The 19,047-nt window shown below is 44.9% G+C and overlaps 2 protein-coding genes across 2 annotated transcripts in view; one reads left to right on the top strand and one right to left on the bottom strand.

The window, feature by feature from the left end:
• LOC112563724 (phosphatidylinositide phosphatase SAC2-like) overlaps nucleotides 1–19,047 on the bottom strand; it is a 131,449-nt gene that overhangs the window by 49,606 nt on the left and 62,796 nt on the right. The window lies entirely within an intron of this gene.
• On the top strand, nucleotides 4,829–13,929 carry LOC112563717 (octopamine receptor 2-like). The gene is made up of 3 exons (XM_025237984.1): nucleotides 4,829–4,910; nucleotides 10,488–11,022; nucleotides 11,480–13,929. Exons 2-3 carry the CDS (start codon nucleotides 10,616–10,618, stop codon nucleotides 12,918–12,920), a joined length of 1,848 nt encoding a protein of 615 aa, XP_025093769.1. The 5' UTR covers nucleotides 4,829–4,910; nucleotides 10,488–10,615; the 3' UTR covers nucleotides 12,921–13,929.

The following is a 19,047-nucleotide window of genomic DNA, read 5'->3' as shown; positions in this document are numbered from 1 at the left end:
GGGTGAAAGTGCAAGTCGGCACTTCAAACAGTCAGGCCATGTCCGGTCAAGGACGACTTGAAATCGAGGGGACATGGCAGAGACGATGTTTGGTCTCCTTTTATCTACACATATTTCCTGATATACATTACCATCAATTAATCAACCGAATACTGGGTATTTGTGTACACAAACGGAAAATAAAATATAATATGTGGATGTAAATGTGTATACATACAGACATTTACATCTAGATGTGTATATATTTATACACGTTTATAATGCATGCAAGGAAAAGTGAATACGTACATTCACACCCTTCACTAATGGACCCATGGCTTAAATTAAATCATTTAACACAGACACAGACACATATTCGCACGTGCACGCACATATCAATTATATACAGGGTGTCCCTAAAAAGTATCTACACACTTAAACAATTGATAACTCAATTGACGGTTCGGTCTGTTTACATTTAACCCATACTAATTAATAATGCCAGCCAGACTAATCTCTGAACAAGAGAATCTCTAAATGCTACAGAAAGTTTGAAAAAGCAGAAACCATGTCTTGACAAAGCAATAAAATAACTTCTGTAGACAACGAAACGTATGTTAATACATACTACTTTTATAATTATCCATTTTGGGAATATGCTGTGTATGTTTATGTCAAGTCGTGTGGTTAATGTTGGAATAAACTCAACTCAGTGGTTGAGAAGGTGCGGCAGATTGTCGACTTTAGTCGTCCTGCGAAAATCTTGACCTCGCCTTCTACAAGGTGCTGTCCTTTGTGCACTATACTCCCCACCCCACCCCACCCCACCGAACCCTCCCCCGACAAGCTGCACGTGCCTTGTACATAAGGCAGCAAACACTGGGGACGATGAACGCAATACTTTGCGGCTTCTCAAATACTTGAAACCGAAAAATGACCGAAATCAAAATGCCACATCATTTCAACACCAAGTCTGAAGAGAGTGTTTTAACTTTCATACTCCGACATTTGCAAAAAGATGGTGTCTGGCGAATTGGACGCGGCCGCCGCGCTGGCTGAAATTCTCCTTCAGTAGTTCTGCATCAAACAATTTACCTACTGATTGGTGGAATGTGTAGTGTTTTAGAAATTATTCCATCATTTCGGACTGGTTCGCGCATAAAACTGCCAATCAGACACAATGTTTAAGCGTTACATAAACCAGTCAACAAATTCAGTTTGTTAATCAAAACCGAAACGAAGTTTTCAAGAAAGAAGACGATCGAGCAGAGAACTCCTTTAGGAGGGAACTCCATCTTGTAAATGAGTCTGAGTGACCGATGGAAGCAGTTAGCAGATGGCTGTACCTCACGTCAATCCTAATTACAGCACAGCCATCGACTTGGACACTAGCTAGGTTGTCTCCAATATCTTACCTGATACGCCGTTCATCCGGGTTACAAAACTCCCGAGAAAATTAGAAAGAAAAAAAAAAACAGAATGGAGAAGGAAGGATGACGAGAGATAAAAATACGCTTTTTCCTTTGAAAGATTAAAAAAAAAAAAAAAAAAAAAAAAAATGACACCCCATCGGCCACACTGGAGTGGCAATATAGAGCTCAACTGGCTAAAATGTTGCTATTAACGGTTGCTGATAGGTCTGTGGCGCCGTGAGGCATGTGCACCGCAATCACTCCATGAGCACGTGCCGCCTGTTTCCATCTGCCGATAATTAACACGCATGCACGCACACACATGCTTGCGGACAGGCACGTAAGCACAAACTTATATCAAGCACGAAGCACATCAACGCATGTACATCGGGGGTAGGGGCATTTTCTAGAAATACAATTTCCATCTCTCCCAGGCTCTGTCAAAAAAAAAAAAAAAGCCACGTTGCTAGAGGAACAATTTCCATAAGGTCAGACAAGAAAATGGACTTGTATTGTGGCTGTAGTGGCAATTCGCCGCTGACGTCAGCAAGCATCACTTAAGGTACATCTGCTTCTGACGGCCATATGAATGAATACATCTGACCAAGTGTTTGCTCACAGAATATGAATATATACGGGAGAACGAATGCTTATCTCATGAGTAAACACCACTAATGGTGCTAAAATGCATGCTGACAATAATCAAATAAATGCACGTAAAAAACAATTGCATATTCAAGGAATGAAAATTAATATGGTGGCCGAATTCAAGTACAGATAAACAGAAAGTGTGTATGTGTGTGGGGTGGGAAGGATTGGTTAACATTACTGGAAAAGTACATGTTTGTTGATTTTATGGGAGCATATGCGTAAGTAGTATCTTATTAGTATCTTATTTCTTATTTGATATCCGTCAGTTATACTTCTAAAAAATGCAATAGAGAGAAGCAGTATTACAGTAACACATCTTTTCACAGAATACAAGCAAGTGAGGGCTGGGAAAGCACAGCCACTACGAGCGAGGGTCCAGGAACTGCACACGAGGACCACAATGAAGACTGGCAGCTACAAGATGCGATGCTGTACTGATGACGGACATTGCCTCGCTCTTTCCATCTGCCCTTTACATTTCCGCACAGACTTGGCTCAAACATGAATCCCCTCAACAGAAGTTCGGCCAATGAAATGCCGGCTGAGATCTTAAAAAAAAGCTGTTCAGACACTCCAGTCAACTGTAACGGGAAATCGAATTATTAACGTATGGTCAGTCTCCCATTTGGCAAGGAAAGTCTTCCTTTTCACGTACACATCGTACATGCTGAGATGCTCGGCGACAGTAGCAGCTACGTAGACTTGGGGTAGGAGCCACCTAATCTGGGGGTAAAGTTTATATGACAGCGTGGAAACAATATTGATACGCGAACTTTGGGTACACGACACCTAATCTGGGTTAAAGTCTATATAGGGAACGACGGCAGCGAATATCTATATCCTCTCCCACTCTCTCTCTAGTAATAATGATAATGATGTATGTTCCCAACTTACAAACAGGTTCCGTTCTAGGAGGTTGTTGGTATGTAGGTATTCCTAAGAGAATACTGAATACTGAGAAGGACGTGTATTAAGATTAGGTACGGTACATGTACACCCAGCTCTAGTTTCGGGCTACCGATATAAACAATAGTTTTAGGTTGTTTTAATGTGCTTGAACGACCTTCAAGTACACGAAATAAAGTTTATAACAGTTTATAACTAACTTTAAACTTGAAGACAATACTTACGAACTACTTTTCAGCTTGAGGACAACTTTGTTCGAATGTTCGTAACTCGTACGCTCGTAAGTAGGGGACTAACTGTTTCATTCGATGCTATTATTGTAATTATCTTGTAATTTTAATGAAAATAGGACATAGAGATCTTCTACTCAGTGTAACTATAAATTGAACTTGCATCTGCCCCTAACACCCCCCTCCCTTACACACACGATCTCTGCCAACATCGATCATAGGCTAAAGCTATCGTCATTGTTATTGTCTAGTGAGGACAACACCAATGACTCTTTTTTTCATCCTTGAATTTCACATTGTGATTTACTTCACTAAGACCTCCGATGGATTAAAGAAGTGTTACGCTTATAAATGTATATCAAGTATATAAATCCCTTCTTCTGTTATTGTAAATTCTACTGCCTGAAAGAAAGAAAGAAAAACTATTGTCGTCTTCTACAGTCGGGTGCACAATCACACTAGCTGAATACTAACACATCGCTCATTTAAAAAATAGTAGCAACTCAGCTGATTGCCAGCTCAATTATGCTTCCGGCTCATAGTATCCAGGAGACAAAAGCAGCTTCAATACTCAGGTAAACTTACGCTTTCAATTTTTTAAAAAATTTCTACAGGTATACCTCTTTGAGAAATGTAGTTGCTTGTTGGGCAATATTATCACCTTCCTGAAACTTTGATTTCATGTGTGGTACCTCCTAGTCATGAACTACCGGAGACAGTGCCTCTAATGCCTCCACTTCCAAGTGGGTTGGCCCTTATCCTCCCAAGCTGCAGGCAGGTGCATGGCCAACCCCCAGTCTACGTGTTGCTGGGGCGCTGGCGTGGCGTCGGGGCGACTGCAAGCTTGTCCGTTGACGGCTTCTGCTGTGCGGCGAAGCGGACACCGCGCGCGACTTCTGGCGGTGGGTGGGCGAGTCCGCTGGGTGTGGATGTGGCTGCACGGGTCTTTCGACATCACCGCAGTGCCACCGCACGTGGCCGACTCACTTCGGCAGCGTTTTTTTCTTTTTTCTCCTCTCCTCACGCCTCGTCACATAAAGCGTAGCGACAGTTTCACTTTATTTGCCGAAACGATTGGAAGAAAGATGACCACCTCGTCTTCTGCTGTCTGCTGAGTCGCTGTTGAATTTGCCAAAAACGGAAAGGGTGTCCCTCTCCAGGCTTAGTGCGGAACCCGGCGTTTTCAGCTCGCGGCCTAAGAGCGAACGGAAGCACAAAAAAAGGACAAGAGCAAGACAAAGTATCTCTTGTCAGGACATAATGAAGATTTCTTTTTAAAAATTTGCGTTTAAAAACAAGTGCGGTGCAAGTTCTTTAAAATGTGAAAGCCCTGGCTTCGAAAAGAAATGAAGAACATAGCAAGCCACTAAATCTCCTGATAACGATGGTGTGGATGACGCAGACAGCAGTGTTCTCCAATCTGATTGCGACTGGGTGGAAATAGCGCGAAACGTTTTGCTGATAAAATCGACCTCGCAGTGACTGCCCTCCCCCGTCCACTTCTTGTCAACCTTCTCAGTCCGGCACCTGACGTCTCCGGCGACGACTGATAACACACTGTGACGTCAGTGTCTGGCGTTCCACCTGCGGCATCAGTTCTGCCTGCAGCCCACGATGGGTCGCCGACTGTTTGGGTGGTCAGTCGAGGCACTCCAAGTCCTTGGATACCACGTAATCCGCGGCACCTCCGAGGTACGATGTCGCCAGCTGCTCTTCTATCACTCACACTCAGGTAAGTTTTGCACGCGCACGCGCGCACTGCTGCTATTATTTCACTCCCACCTTTAATGCAAGCACGGGCAAACAACTGCTACTCCCTATCTCGTACTCAGAGAAGCTCATAACTCAACAGAGAAACAAAAACATTGTCCGCGAACCCGTTTTATCTTAATAGCTGGTGTGAGGAGTGTTCCTCGGGAGTTTAGAATCGACAGCCAGACAATGTTTCGCAATTCCGAGGTCAATAAATGATCGCTCTGCTTTCTTTCATGTCAGATTCCAGAGACTTCAGAGCATCCTTAATAACTGGGCCGTTTCTTTTCAACCCTTTTTGAAGTAAATAGCTTCAGCGTCGTTTCTTCTCAGCTTGAATGTAGAAGGGATTGACCGGTTTATCAGATCTTTTATTATCCCGAAAAGTGTAAGAAGTCTAGCCGACATTTGTCTGGAAGTTAAAAAAAAACACTTTGAGGCTATGGTCCATTATTTATATACCATGCTTTAAACGTTTTATCTATATCTGCTGCTGTTGATGTCTAGAAATTTAGGGGAAAAAAAAGCTCACAATTTATTTTAATGCTCAGTACTCAGACGTCTACAAACAGTATGTGGAAGGCGAAATGAAAGGGCCGACCTTCATGCCCTTAAACTCCCACATAATTTCTGTCCATCAAAGTGTGACACATCAAAGGAACAAGAAAATGTGAAATATTCTTTCTAAAATTCCACCAACGCATACAACGAACGCATTCTATTAATAGATAAAGGCAGCTCACTACATTAATCGTTGTCTGGACCTTTACACATATCAACAAAAAAACACATTAACATATTTTAAACAGCAGCACGTACAAAACAATTTCTCTGTTTCCTTATGTTGTATCACAGTAATAACACAATATTACCAAAGTGAAAAAGGGCTATCTATACAACAAAACATTAAAGACTCAAAAAAAGATGAAGTAAATAAATCTGATATAACGCATTCAGTCTTTGAGCGCAGGTACTTAAATTCCGAAGGTTGCATACATCGGGTGTAAATAAAGAAAATTAATCAAAAACGAGTTTTCAAGAGACGGAAATACATATTGTAATAATTTCAAATCTATAATTAAAGCCCTCGTCATGAAAAGCTTTGTAAACAAGAAACATTAGGAAGAGAAGAACAGCAAACAGTTCTTTGGATGCGCAATGTCTCCAATCAATATCAATGTCGTATTTTTCATTTTTATTTTGTGGGTGGTTTCCTTTGTTTATTTGCTGACACTAAGCAACTTCAGCGTGACGAGTGCGTTATGCTTGACGGACGACCGCACACAAGCAGCGGGGTGTGAACAGCAACTCACGTGTGAACTCGGATCACTCAGTACACTCACTAATGTAGTTGGAGGAGGAGAGAGAGAGAGAGCACATGTGGAGAGACAGAGAGAGAGCACATGTGGCGAGAGAGAGAGAGCACATGTCCGTGGATATGTGGGGGAAATGATGGCGGTGATGACAATGGAGACACAACCTCGAGAGCGGGGGAGACGCCCGACATCAAGACCCGCACTGTGGAGATCGGGGCGCGCCAACAAGTTCCGATTCGTCGTGAGCACAAAGATCTTCACATTGGACCAGGCGGCCAGGAAGCTATTGTCTGACCAGATACGTGAAGCACGCGACAAAACTCCGAAGTAACGCGGGGTTGTCCCGCTTTGCCTTGCAATTACTCCTACTGAATGGATATGTGGATAGACAGGAGAGATGGACAGCCTGGTGCTGGCGGACAGACACGGGGAGAAAAATGACATGGTAACAGAGGGTAGATAAGTGGGTCCAAAAGGGCGGACAGGGGACAGGAGAGAGGATGCATATATCTTCACGTGAATATTACTCTCCCATACTTTGCTGGCTACTGATGTAAATAAAGTGCACACGCAAAGAACAATGTATCAAGTTCTGGCTCGAGTTACACAGGAAAGCATTTAATCTAAAAAAATGGCAGATACCAAGAAGGTTTGCAGAAGGCACAGTCATATCAGACGATGACACCGTAGCCCTGGAGGCCGGCCATGGCGGCTTATCTGCGGTAAATAAAGCTTATGGGTCTGGTCTCGTAGGCAGAAAGCACCGATTGGAATATCATCATGATAGCGTGTGAAAATTCGGATGCAGGGTCGGATAGCCGGCTCTCGTACGACCACGAGGCTGAGTCGTACACTCGCCTCGCACGCAAACCTCTGGACCCTCGGTGTATTGCAGCATCCTGAAATCCTGAGTTGTTTACGCGCAGCTGTAGGACGTACACAAGTAGTTCTGCTGATACGTGCGTGTGTGCAAGTGCGTCTGTCTGTTTGTGTGTGTGTGTTGGGGGGGGGGGAAGGGCTGTGTGCTATTTTATTATCATGTTTATTTTAAGCAATCAGTGCAGCGATCCGAAAATATTTTCCCTTGAATGGAGCTGATGGTCTCGTCCAAAAAACAGACCAATAAATACAGGAACTTTTTGGAATTGAGTTTCCTTAATTTTACTTCCCTTTGAACTTACAGTTCTAAAGAATGCTCTCGCATAATGTTGGCAACGGGACACTAAATTGTCATCAAAGGATGCAGAGTCGTGTTATTTCGATCCCCCACCCCAACCTAGCCCTCATCTTCAACACACTGGAATATTTTACTATTTCTCTCACACAGAATGTTTATCTGGTAATTAACTAATGTTTCTGTGTAGTAGATACTTCACGCGTTGCGTCTAAATGTTCGCAGTTTTTGGTGACAGACAAAAATGAGTTGTGTCACTGATGTTCAATTATACAAAAGAAGGAAATGAAATGTGGATCTCCATTAACGGCGTCTGTTGATAGGAAAAGTGATAAGCGTGAAAAAGTAATGAAGGCAACAGGGCTAACTGTTGATGTGCATCGATTCTCACGCCCCCTTAAAACATCGGCATCGTCATTAAACATCCCATCATAAATAATCCTCCTTGTCTTTACAGCCGTCCGTCAAATTAAAAGTTTTTGAAGAACGATTTTAAACAGTTGTACACATTCTTCAGTTACACGTGTTTATATGTAACTGTATATATACAACGTACATACATCCTACATTATACATACAATCTCATTTTTGAAGTCTGGGTTCCCCGCCTACATTTCAAGGTGAACGTGTACTAAAATGTAAATATAAAAAGTCGTGGTACAACACACGGGTTCTGGTGTTATCTAGCCTCGCCAACCGACGACTGGTAGAAAATACAGAGATCGTTACAGTCTGTGCTAAAACTCGCAATTTGCGTTACGACTGAATTGATTCGCAGCCCACACGGCCATAAGCCACAAACGGCCCTACGAACACGCCGGTTCCGGCCCTATAAAGGGGGCGAGAGAAAGCACAATATTGTACTTAGTCTCTCGAGGCCCTCACAGCCACAGCGGCCTTCTGGGTGATGAATGTGCAGCCGCCATGTCTTTCAGCCACGACTCCGGCCCATAGAATTCCTGTTAACCAACATTCCCGCGGCAAGCAAGCCACCCGGCTCCATCAACATGCTCCTGCAGCTTGCCGCATTTGGAGCCTAATTTAAATACATCTAACAATAGAAACCGGATGGGCCGGCCCATTCGACCTCTGTATACCCAAGGAAATCTCGGTGTCCATAAAAAGAAAACGACTTGGCTGACCGCCAGAAGCAAAATATGGATGTTAGTGTGTGTTACAGACCATGACAGGAGGTTATGTGTTACAGACCATGCACATGAGACAATGTGTTACAGACCATACACATGAGACAATGTGTTACAGACCATACACATGAGACAATGTGTTACAGACCATACACATGAGACAATGTGTTACAGCCATACACATGAGACAATGTGTTACAGACCATGACATGAGACAATGTGTTACAGACCATGACATGAGGTTATGTGTTACAGACCATGCACATGAGACAATATGTTACAGACCATGACAGGAGGTTATGTGTTACAGACCATACACAACAGACAATGTGTTACAGGCCATACACATGAGAAAATATGTTACAGACCATGACATGAGGTTATGTGTTACAGACCATGACATAAGACAATGTGTTACAGACCATGACATGAGGTTTTGTGTTACAGACGATGCACATGAGACAATGTGTTACAGACCATGACAGGAGGTTATGTGTTACAGACCATACACAACAGACAATGTGTTACAGCCATACACATGAGACAATGTGCTACAGGCCATACACATGAGGTTATGAAGACAGTAGTCTTAACATGGACTTTTCTTCTGTGACTGTCACATCACGACTTACATCCGTTCCGGAAGAAAACAAAAAATAATACATGCATAGGATTAAAGCAAATTCTGCTTATTTTGTCCGATCTGATAGGTTTCTGTTATGTTAACACTGTTAATTCTCACATTCTAAGTAAAACCATGAAAAAAAATAAACAGCAACGACGGTTTGGGCAGCAGCAAGGTAAATATCTTAATCTTCCATATGAAGCTCTGCAGCTCCCTGATCCGGTCAAATATTGTCATCTTACAGATTGCTCTGTGGCTTCAACCTCTTCCTAAGCTTTTAAACTGTCAGTGACATGCTCTTGTTTCGCTCGAGGATTTTGCCTACGTTTGACATCTAGTAAAAATAATCCATTCTGTCACTTTTATCTCCGTCCTCTTCACACAGAGAAGCTGAGATGTATGGGGAAAAAAAAACTATTCATTCCACAAGACTACTAGGCATAAGCAACAACCTGTACAAAATAGGATTCGTCATCAGGTCTGATATATCAAGGGAAGACAAAAGTTATTCAAACAAAGGATGAAAAAAATGTATCCAAACAAAAACATTTATGACCTATTAGCACAAAGATCTTTTATCTTTACTAATTAAGAAATATGGCGAGTATAAAAAATCTTTGCCTTCGTATAAATTTACGCCCCATCCACTCTTTTTTTCCCATTTCGGATTGAAAACGTGTTTCAAATATGGTAGCAATGGGAAAGAACGGTTCATGCATGACTGCTTTTTTGAAGCTTTCAATGTGATAAAACACAACAGCTGTAGAGTCCAAAGGTTGCGGTGCATGAAAATGATTTGTTATCGACCCCAGTTTTTCCGCCGACCACGAACTTGTATTACTGGACTGCTGGCAGACCATTTTTTCCAGTTAACTGCTAAAACGAAGCATGAGACTACAAAGCTTCCCGGTTTATTCCCATTTTAGATTAACTACTAAAACGAGGCAAGAGACGACAAAGCTTCCGGTTTATTCATATTCTTTGTTTAGGCTCGCCGAGACATCACTTCGCAAGAGGCTAAGCGTTGGTTTTGCAGACAGACAGCAATCCACCTACACACGTCCATGCGCCGACGAAAGAAGAATTTCCTGTGACTTTCGTGATAAGAAATCATGTCAACATCAGCAGCTAGGTCTTGAATGTCTGGGAGAGTCACCAAGAAGAAACGAAATCTGAACACGCCCTTCCTAGTCGCTTCCGTAAGACGAGATACACAGCAGGAAAAGGTGATCGTTATGACTGGTCTTCCAGGCCACCGATTCGCTTTCATCAAGACAGCCATTTGTGTGTGTTTCAGGGTTAAAGGCCAGCACGTGCCCCCACGTGACTCGGTCCCACCACGTCGGCCTGCAAGCAGCAAGAGCACGCGCACTAGTTCTCTGGGCCTGGAGACCGCCAAGCCGCCGCAGGAGTCCGGGCACTGACATGGCCGTTACCTTTACCAACCAGTCGCTCGGCGTTCCTTTCGTCACGGCCGTGGCGCCGCTGCAGGCGGTCAAGAACCCCCGTCATGAGGAGGCCATGTCAAAGGTCACCAAGCTGCCCTTCGTCTTGGACGCTCTGCTTCGCAACGCCTCGGCCCTCGGCAACAGGACGGCTGGCGAGGTGACGGTCGGTGACGTCATTGGTGACGAGCTTGGGGGCTTTGGTGACGCGCTGGTGCTGATGCGGGTGTGCGACTCCAACACCAGCGTGGAATGGAAGATGGTGCACCCCGTGTGCTCCACTAAGTTCAGTTCTTTTCTGCTCTTTCTGGTGGTTACCATGGCGCTGGCCATCATTACACTTCTCACTGTCCTGGGCAACACACTGGTGCTCTTTGCTCTGTGCAGGTAACATCTCGCATATACTCTATACTGCTACCTTCAAACCCGCTTGCTCTATATTGCTACCTACAGTTTATCTCGCTCTATACTGCTACCTTCAAATCAGCTCGCTCTATATTGCTACCTACAGTTTATATCACTCTATACTTCTACTATCATTACTCCCTGGACAGGTAACATCATCTTTTACTGCTACCTTCATTTTGTTACCACTTCTATTTATTGTTAATGGTCTTGTTTGTCTTAACTGAAGTCTTAACCAGTTAATGAATATGCATATCCCAACATATTCCTGATGCCACCTTTTCTTAACCTCTTTCTGTGCATGTGTGTATTTCGAGAAAGAAAGAGTGAAAAAATTATTCTGGTGGACCTTTAAAAAACAGAACTAGGCTGTATATAACATGGAGTAACATGGAGGAATAAAAATAATTATATAATTCGTGTGGTGCCTTGTGTGCAGGTACCGCAGCCTGCGCACCATGTCCAACTGCCTGATCGGGAACCTGGCCGTGTCCGACCTGCTGCTGGCCCTGACTGTACTGCCCATCTCAACAGGTCACGACCTTCTGGGCTACTGGGTGTTCGGCCGCACCATGTGCACCATTTGGCTGTGCATAGACGTCCTGTACTGCACGGCCTCCATCTGGGGCCTCTGCACCATCGCCTTCGACCGCTACACGGCCACCGTCTTCCCGGTTTGGTACCACGACAAGCGCTCCACGGCCAAAGCCCTCGCCTACATTGGCTTTGTGTGGATATTTTCCATCATCATCTCTGTGGCGCCTTTGATCGGCTGGCAAGACATGATCTCTGGGTTCTACACCTACACGCCCGCTATCAACCGGCACGACTGCATCCTCTTCAGCACTAAGAGCTATGTCATCTACTCCGCTCTCGGCTCTTTCATTCTCCCTTCATGCCTCATGACCTTCCTCTACGTCAAGATCTTCGTCGTTCTCCACAAGCAGTCCAAGACGATGAAACGAAGGAGCAGTGTAAGCGGCATGTCACCGGCCAGACTGGCCAGGCGCTGTCCACGAATCGCCGTGTCCGAGATCCGGGAGACGAGCTGTGTGTTTCGTGATATTACCACGGCATCCACAGTGGTCACGCCAGAGGAGGACGACAAGTTGAGAGGTGTCACGGCAACGTTCAGTCTCGAAGACACTTCAAGGAAGGACAGCGATGAGCATGGTGATGAGCGTGGTGATGAGCGTGGTGATGAGCTCAGTGTTAGCCTTATACGTGAGCGCCGCAGCAACAGCCTGAAAGTTGAGCTGGAGGCGTTAAGGTCTCCAAACAACATCTGTGCTGGTGACAAAAATTATCTGACCGTCAGCGCATGCGATATTCCTAAACAGTTTTCCATGAAGAAAAGCAAATCGGTTTCGTCCTGCATGCAGCAGAATGGAAACTGCAAAAACTCACCCATGGATAGTCCGAGGAAAAACTTCCGATACCCGAACACACCACGCAGCAAAAGTGCCAGCATGCTGAGCAGCATGTCGGAAGCCAACCTGGAGGCCCGCCACAGCAAGCTCAGCCTCGCCAGCATCCACCGTCTGTCCCTCCCGTGGCAGATGGAACGCAACAATCACCTGACCACCAGCATGCGCAGAAGGTTCCAGATGCGGGAGCAGCGCGCCACCAAGAGGATGCTGCTGATCATGGCATGCTTCTTTATCTGCTGGATGCCCTTCACACTCATGTACATGCTGCGCAGCCTGTGCCAGCACTGCCAGCATCTGGACGACCACACCACGGCCTTCATCATCTGGCTCGGCTACGCAAACTCCTCTCTCAACCCCGTGCTGTACACCCTCTTTAACGAAGACTTCCGCAAAGCCTTCAAGAAGATCCTCAACTTCAAAAAGCACAAACGACCTTGCACGCATGAGTAACAATACGAACAGAGACATCTACCTGCATATCCATGAACGGCTTGCCATATAAATAATTGTAAAATTGTTTCACAGATGTGTGTGGCGAGGTTTCTAATGCGGCGACAAAAACTGCACGTGTGGTGTCTATCACATGAGAAAATGTAATGGAGTCCCCCTAGTTTTATGTTCCATACAAATGTCATATCCATCAAAGAATAAAAACAATGGCCTTCGTAAAGTGGACTTTTTGCCAGTCTCCGAAGTGTGGCAATTAGCTGTGAAAAAGCGTGGTCTTCATAGAATGTCCTGCTGTGGTTAATGTTAAAACACTTTAAAAATATCACCGTAACTGTGTTTTATTTCTTTTGTATTTGGATTACTTATAAACCTAATGGGATGTTGCAGTCCAGATTTTACGACAGAAAAACAATCAGTTGATAATAACGCATAATCTGAATACAAAACATAATCTAGATTTTCTTTCATACCTATCAAAGCTAAACTCAGCCTTTTGTAAAATAACCTTAGATTGACTTAGTTTACAAATCAGGAAGAGATGGGGATATATAATAATAAATGGGAATTCATAATCGCGATATTTCAGCCAAATGGGGACTCATTGCGATAAACAAGTTAACAAAATAGTAACAAAAAGATAAGTGATATGTAAGAAATCAGAATAGACAGAATCGAATACAAGAGAATCAAACAGTGTGGCTTTTCTGTAAAATACCAAAACACCAGAACAGGCCCGTTCTTAGCCCCTGCGGGTTTGTTTGTTTCGGGGCCCGAACCATAGGACATGTGTGGGGCCCTCGACGCCCCGGTTTTAACCAAAACTTTTTAGTTCATCAAAGCCTCGTTTGAAATAGATGTCGGTCGGAGTGAATGTCTTTCAATCTGCGGAAACCACTGTTTACCCACCACCCAGTGTAAATCTCGAGACTGGTGTATTTGTGACTTTAATATCAACGACTGTTATCACTATTCTTTGTAATAAAGCCCACCCTTTGGTGCCACTACCCAGCTCGTTGGTGCAGTGTTGCTAAATCGTTTTGTCTTACGAAGTACATCCGCCACTTAACATCGAGTGGATGCAGCTTTGCTATGTGATGCCTTCAAAGGATGAAATTTACCAGTGTTTAACTCAGATGTTTTCACTTCTGCGTTTGTACACAACCCTACATGGTGCATGAACTTAAGAAATGTATGTTTTGTGTACATGAATGTGCACGTCCATTCATTACAGACCGCAGACAGACGTTTAATTAGGAAATATCACTAAAAGCAATGAATGTTAGAGGAATTTCCACTCATGCTAAATGAACAGTTTTTCTATTTTACGCAGGAATGTTGTCATTGGATAGTAGTTCTTGTCATCGAGAAACTAAAACAGTCAGAGTCAATGTTGTCTTGCCAATCGTCAAAATGCACTGAAGCCAGCCTTCGCCCGAGGTAAAATAAACACATTTTCGCTCGTTTCTCCGCAAACAGTTGACAGTTCGGACATGGCGACCGCTCTGCTGACGCCGGTCCATTTCAGAAATGAAGGTCCGCTTTGTTGACTGCCACTCGTATGGAGCTAACGGATGGCTCTGTCCTGCTGATGATGATGATGTAGAAAGCCGTGTTTAATAATCCTCAGCCGCTGATGGCACGGACAGGCTCAGCCACGCACGACGACCACCGCTCAGTGGCCATGTCCACAATGGCTGACTGGCTGACTGGCTGGCTGGTCGCGAACAACGCGAGTCAAAGAACAGTTGGTGTTTGGAACTGAACGCCATGAGTGTTGCGCACGGGGAACAACTGTGTGAACTGTCCACAGGTCTTTGAAAGTCTTTACAACATTCAGTCTTTCCTTTCACAAGCAAAAGTCGCTTGTCACGCTACAATCTTCAAGATTCCAACGACAGCAAACACAACTCCTTAATGAACCTGGGCGACAGGACATCTTGTTCTACCTTGAAAGGTGTAAAAAACTACCCGCACTTTCACTTACAAAATGTGGAGATAATAATAGGAGAGAGACAGACAGGGAAGCTAAGGTGACAAATATCTAGTTGCCTTCGTCGAAGAGAAACTCCGCCAAGGACGGTCCCAAGCCCGGCTGAAAAAGGAGGAGGGTTGGGCGTGGGGCTAGCACCCCCACCCCGTAAAACAAACCCTTGCTACAAAAACATCGACAACAGCAAAACAATGGCCAACAGTCCTGGAAGAGGAAGGACCTTCACCTAGAGGGAGTATGACGTGTTGCGGTGAAAGCCGATCTTCGGAAGCTACAACACCGACCACTCTTCTAATCGACCAGGAAAACACTTTCCATGGCACGTGGAACGTGCGAACTATGTTCGAGGCAGGAAAGGCAGCCCAGATAGCAGCAGAAATGCGAGAACTACAAACTGTCACTCCTCGGACTTTGTGAAACTAGGTGGACGCAGTCAGGACAACAGCGATTGGCAACAGGCGAGCTGATCCTCTTCTCGGGGCATGAGGAAGACGGCGCACACACACAGAGGGCGTAGCGTTCATGCTGGAGAAGGAAAGCACAGAAGGCGCTTATTGGCTGGGAGGCAAGAGGTCCCCGATTCATCACAGCGTCCTTCTCTACAAAGAAGAAGAGACTAAAGATGAATGTGATCCTGTGCTATGCCCCAACCAACGACAGCAGTGAAGACGCCAAGAGCACTTCTACGACGAATTGCAGAGCATCCTGAACAGACTGAGTGACAGAGACATCAATATCCTCATGGAGACTTCAATGCTAGATTGGAGCAGACAATACAGGATATGAAGAAGTGATGGGGGAAGCACGGTCTAGGAGACATGAACGACAACGGGGAGCTGTTTGCTGACATCCTGTGCCATGAACAACTACGTGATTGGTGGAAGCGTGTGTTCCCACACAAGAAGATCCACCGAAGCAACATGGGTTTCACCAGACCATGTGACAGAGAACCAAATAGACCACATATGCATCGCAAAAAAGTTCAGAAGATCGTTGATGGATCAGGGTCAAGAGAGGAGCAGATGTGGCGTCCGACCACCACCTTGTGACAGCAAAGCTTAAACTAAAGCTGAAGAAGAACTGGACAGACCACGAAAGAAGAAAAGCAAGATACAACGTGAACTACCTGAAAGACCCAAGATGAAAGAAGAATACAAGACAGCAGTCCACAACAGATTTCAAGCACTCCAAGAACTACTTGACGAAGAGACACCCCCAAATATCGAGACCCAGTGGAACAAACATCAGAGAGTCTTTCAATACAGCATGCGAGGAAGTCCTTGGAAGAAGAAACCAAACAGAAAGAATGGATCACACAGAAACACAGAAGAAGATCCTCGAAAGAAAGAGAAAGAAAACTGAAATCAACAACAGTAGAACTAGATCGGAGAAGGCAATAGCGCAGAAAGAGTATAGCACAGCGAATGCCGAAGTGACAGCGGAGCATCAAACAAGACAAGAGGAACCACATAGAGGAGCTAGCAACAGAAGCAGAAGAGGCAGCAAGTAGGAACATGAAGAGACTTACGATTACGACCAAAAAGCTGACAGGAAAGATTAGACATTCAGAGCGACCAGTCAAGGGCAGAGACGGCACACACTGATCGGGAACAGACCAGCAGCTGACAGATGGGCCGAACACTTTGAGGAATTGCTCACCGACCACCACCAGTAAATCCACCAGACATCGAAGAAGCAACGAGAGACCTACCGATCAAACTGCAACAAACCAACCAAAACCCGAGATCAGAAGAGCCATAACACAACTGAAGAAATAGTAAAGCCCAGGACCAGACGAGATACCAGCAGAGGCACCTAAGCCGATCCTGACCTATCCGTCAACATGTTGCACAGACTGTTTGAGAGGGTTTGGAAGAGAGGAACAGGTCCCGGCAGACTGGAAAGAAGGACATCTCATAAAGATCCCCAAGAGAAGGGGGACCTCAGCCGATGCAGAATACAGAAGGCATCACTCTTTTGTTCCGTGCCTGGCAAGGTCTTCAACAGAGTCCATACTGGGAGACGAAGGGCCCAGGGACCAGATATTTCGAGAGCAGCAGGCAGGTTCAGACAAGACCGATCGTGCACAGACCAGATAGCAACACTGCGGATCATCGCTAGAACAGTCTACGTAGAGTGAAACTCGCCTCTCTACGTCAATTTCGTGACTTACGAGAAGGCATTCGACAGGTGTGGACCGAGAGACGCTGTCGGGAAACTGCTGAGACACTATGGGCATCCCGAGGAAGAATCGTCAACCCTGCTCCGCAACTCATACGAGGGAAATGACGTGCCGAGTAAGTGCATGAAAGACAAGCTAACAAGAAGCTTCGAGGGTCCGAGGACAGGGGTCAGGCAAGGCTGCTGCTTTCACCGTTGCTGTTCCTGATCGCAATCGGACTGGGTGATGAAGCAAAGCCACCAATGAAAGGCGAAATGGAATCCAGTGGACTCTGTGGAACCAACTAGACGACCTTGACTTTGCAGACGATCTGGCATCTCCTGTCCCACAGCCACCGACAGATGCAAGAAAAAGACATCAGAGAATCCAGTCAGCCTCGGCACAAGTGGGGCTACACATCCATTAAGGGCAAGAACCAAGATCCTGAAGTCATACACTGACTGCGAAGAGCCAATTCAGGTTGGATGGGAGCCGCTAAGAAGAAGTCGACACCTTTACCTCCCCTCGGGAGTCGAGTGGTGGACAAACAGGGAGGGACAGACGCGGATGTAAAGACAAGAATTAATTTACAGGGCAAGAAGGCGCTTATCATCAAAGACTTGGAAAGGTCCGGAAGCTCCGAGCAATAAGGCCTACACAGAACGAAAGATCGTCTTCATTCCAACTCCAACGCAAGTCAGTCCTACCTATATACGGAGCAGAAACATGGAGGACGACCAAGGGCAAACGAAGAAGATACCAAGACGTTGTCACCAGTGCTGCGCAGAATCCTCAGATTCACTGGCCAGAAGAGGATATGGCAATATCCGAGCCTGTGGCAGAGAACGAAACAAACAGCCATAGTAGGACGAACTCCTGCGGACGAAGATGGGGTTGGCTAGGACACAACCTAAGGAAACCAACATCCAACGTCACAAGACATCGGTCGAGTGAACCTCCAGGGGAAAAGAGAAAGCGAGAGAAGGCAGCAAACACTGAGACGGGAACCGCACTCGCCGCCGACACCAAGCTTCACCGGATTTGGATGGGGTCGAAGCTGGTGACGGTAAGCTCCAGGACCATGAGGACGTGGAGGCGGAGTCGTCGATGGCCTATTTGCACCAGGAGGGGCGAAGGGCATAACTGAACCTAACTTCGTCGAAGAGAAACAGTAAGAATTGCTGACCGCGTTGTAGATGCCGTACAAAAAATGAACCAAAACTGACATTGATACACACATTCTCTATAAAACTGAGACGAGACTGACAGAAGTGGCACGCAGCAGTATCAAGATGGATCTTACGAACACCCTGACCTCTACTACAAACTGGTCTCTCAAGCAGATCGATCGAGTTATGCTGTAAACATGTCCTATATCAATTATCGGCAAAGAAGACCCCGGGTTTCGGACAGAAGGTATTCACTTCAATGCGTGTACGAACGGACAGTTATCAATAGAGACGGAAAAAAATCAATAGACTCTGAATAAAATAAAAGAACCGCTGAAAATACAACGCTAAAAATTATAGTTCTGCCTTTACACGCAACTGATACGCGATGTTGAAAACCATAATTTCTCCATCTGAAGGCTTAAAATATTTCAATGTAATCTCCGAGAAGCATTAGATAATAGAACAATTGCGATAGATCGGAGAGGACGAACGAGACACTCTATTATTTTGTCAAATCATATAGTAGATGGTGCACTCATAAAAAGAAACATTGTGTGATACGACAGATCGTTTTAGGGAGAACTCACGTAGTAATTGGGATGTTTGATGAATGGCACAACTAGCACATAATTTCCTTTTACAACCAATAAATGAAACTAGAATATTTACAGAAACAACGAGAACAAAGAACTATTGTTCAAAGCTGTGAAAATCATTATTTTATATGTGAACATTGCAGCCTAAAAAAAGAACGTCCCAATAAGATCTTTATTAAGAAAGCTCAGTAAATTGATTAAGAACAAA

The sequence above is a fragment of the Pomacea canaliculata genome, linkage group LG5 (genome assembly GCF_003073045.1).
Source record: "Pomacea canaliculata isolate SZHN2017 linkage group LG5, ASM307304v1, whole genome shotgun sequence".
Taxonomy (NCBI): Eukaryota; Metazoa; Mollusca; class Gastropoda; order Architaenioglossa; family Ampullariidae; genus Pomacea; species Pomacea canaliculata.
This window is presented reverse-complemented; position numbering and strand designations above follow the sequence as displayed.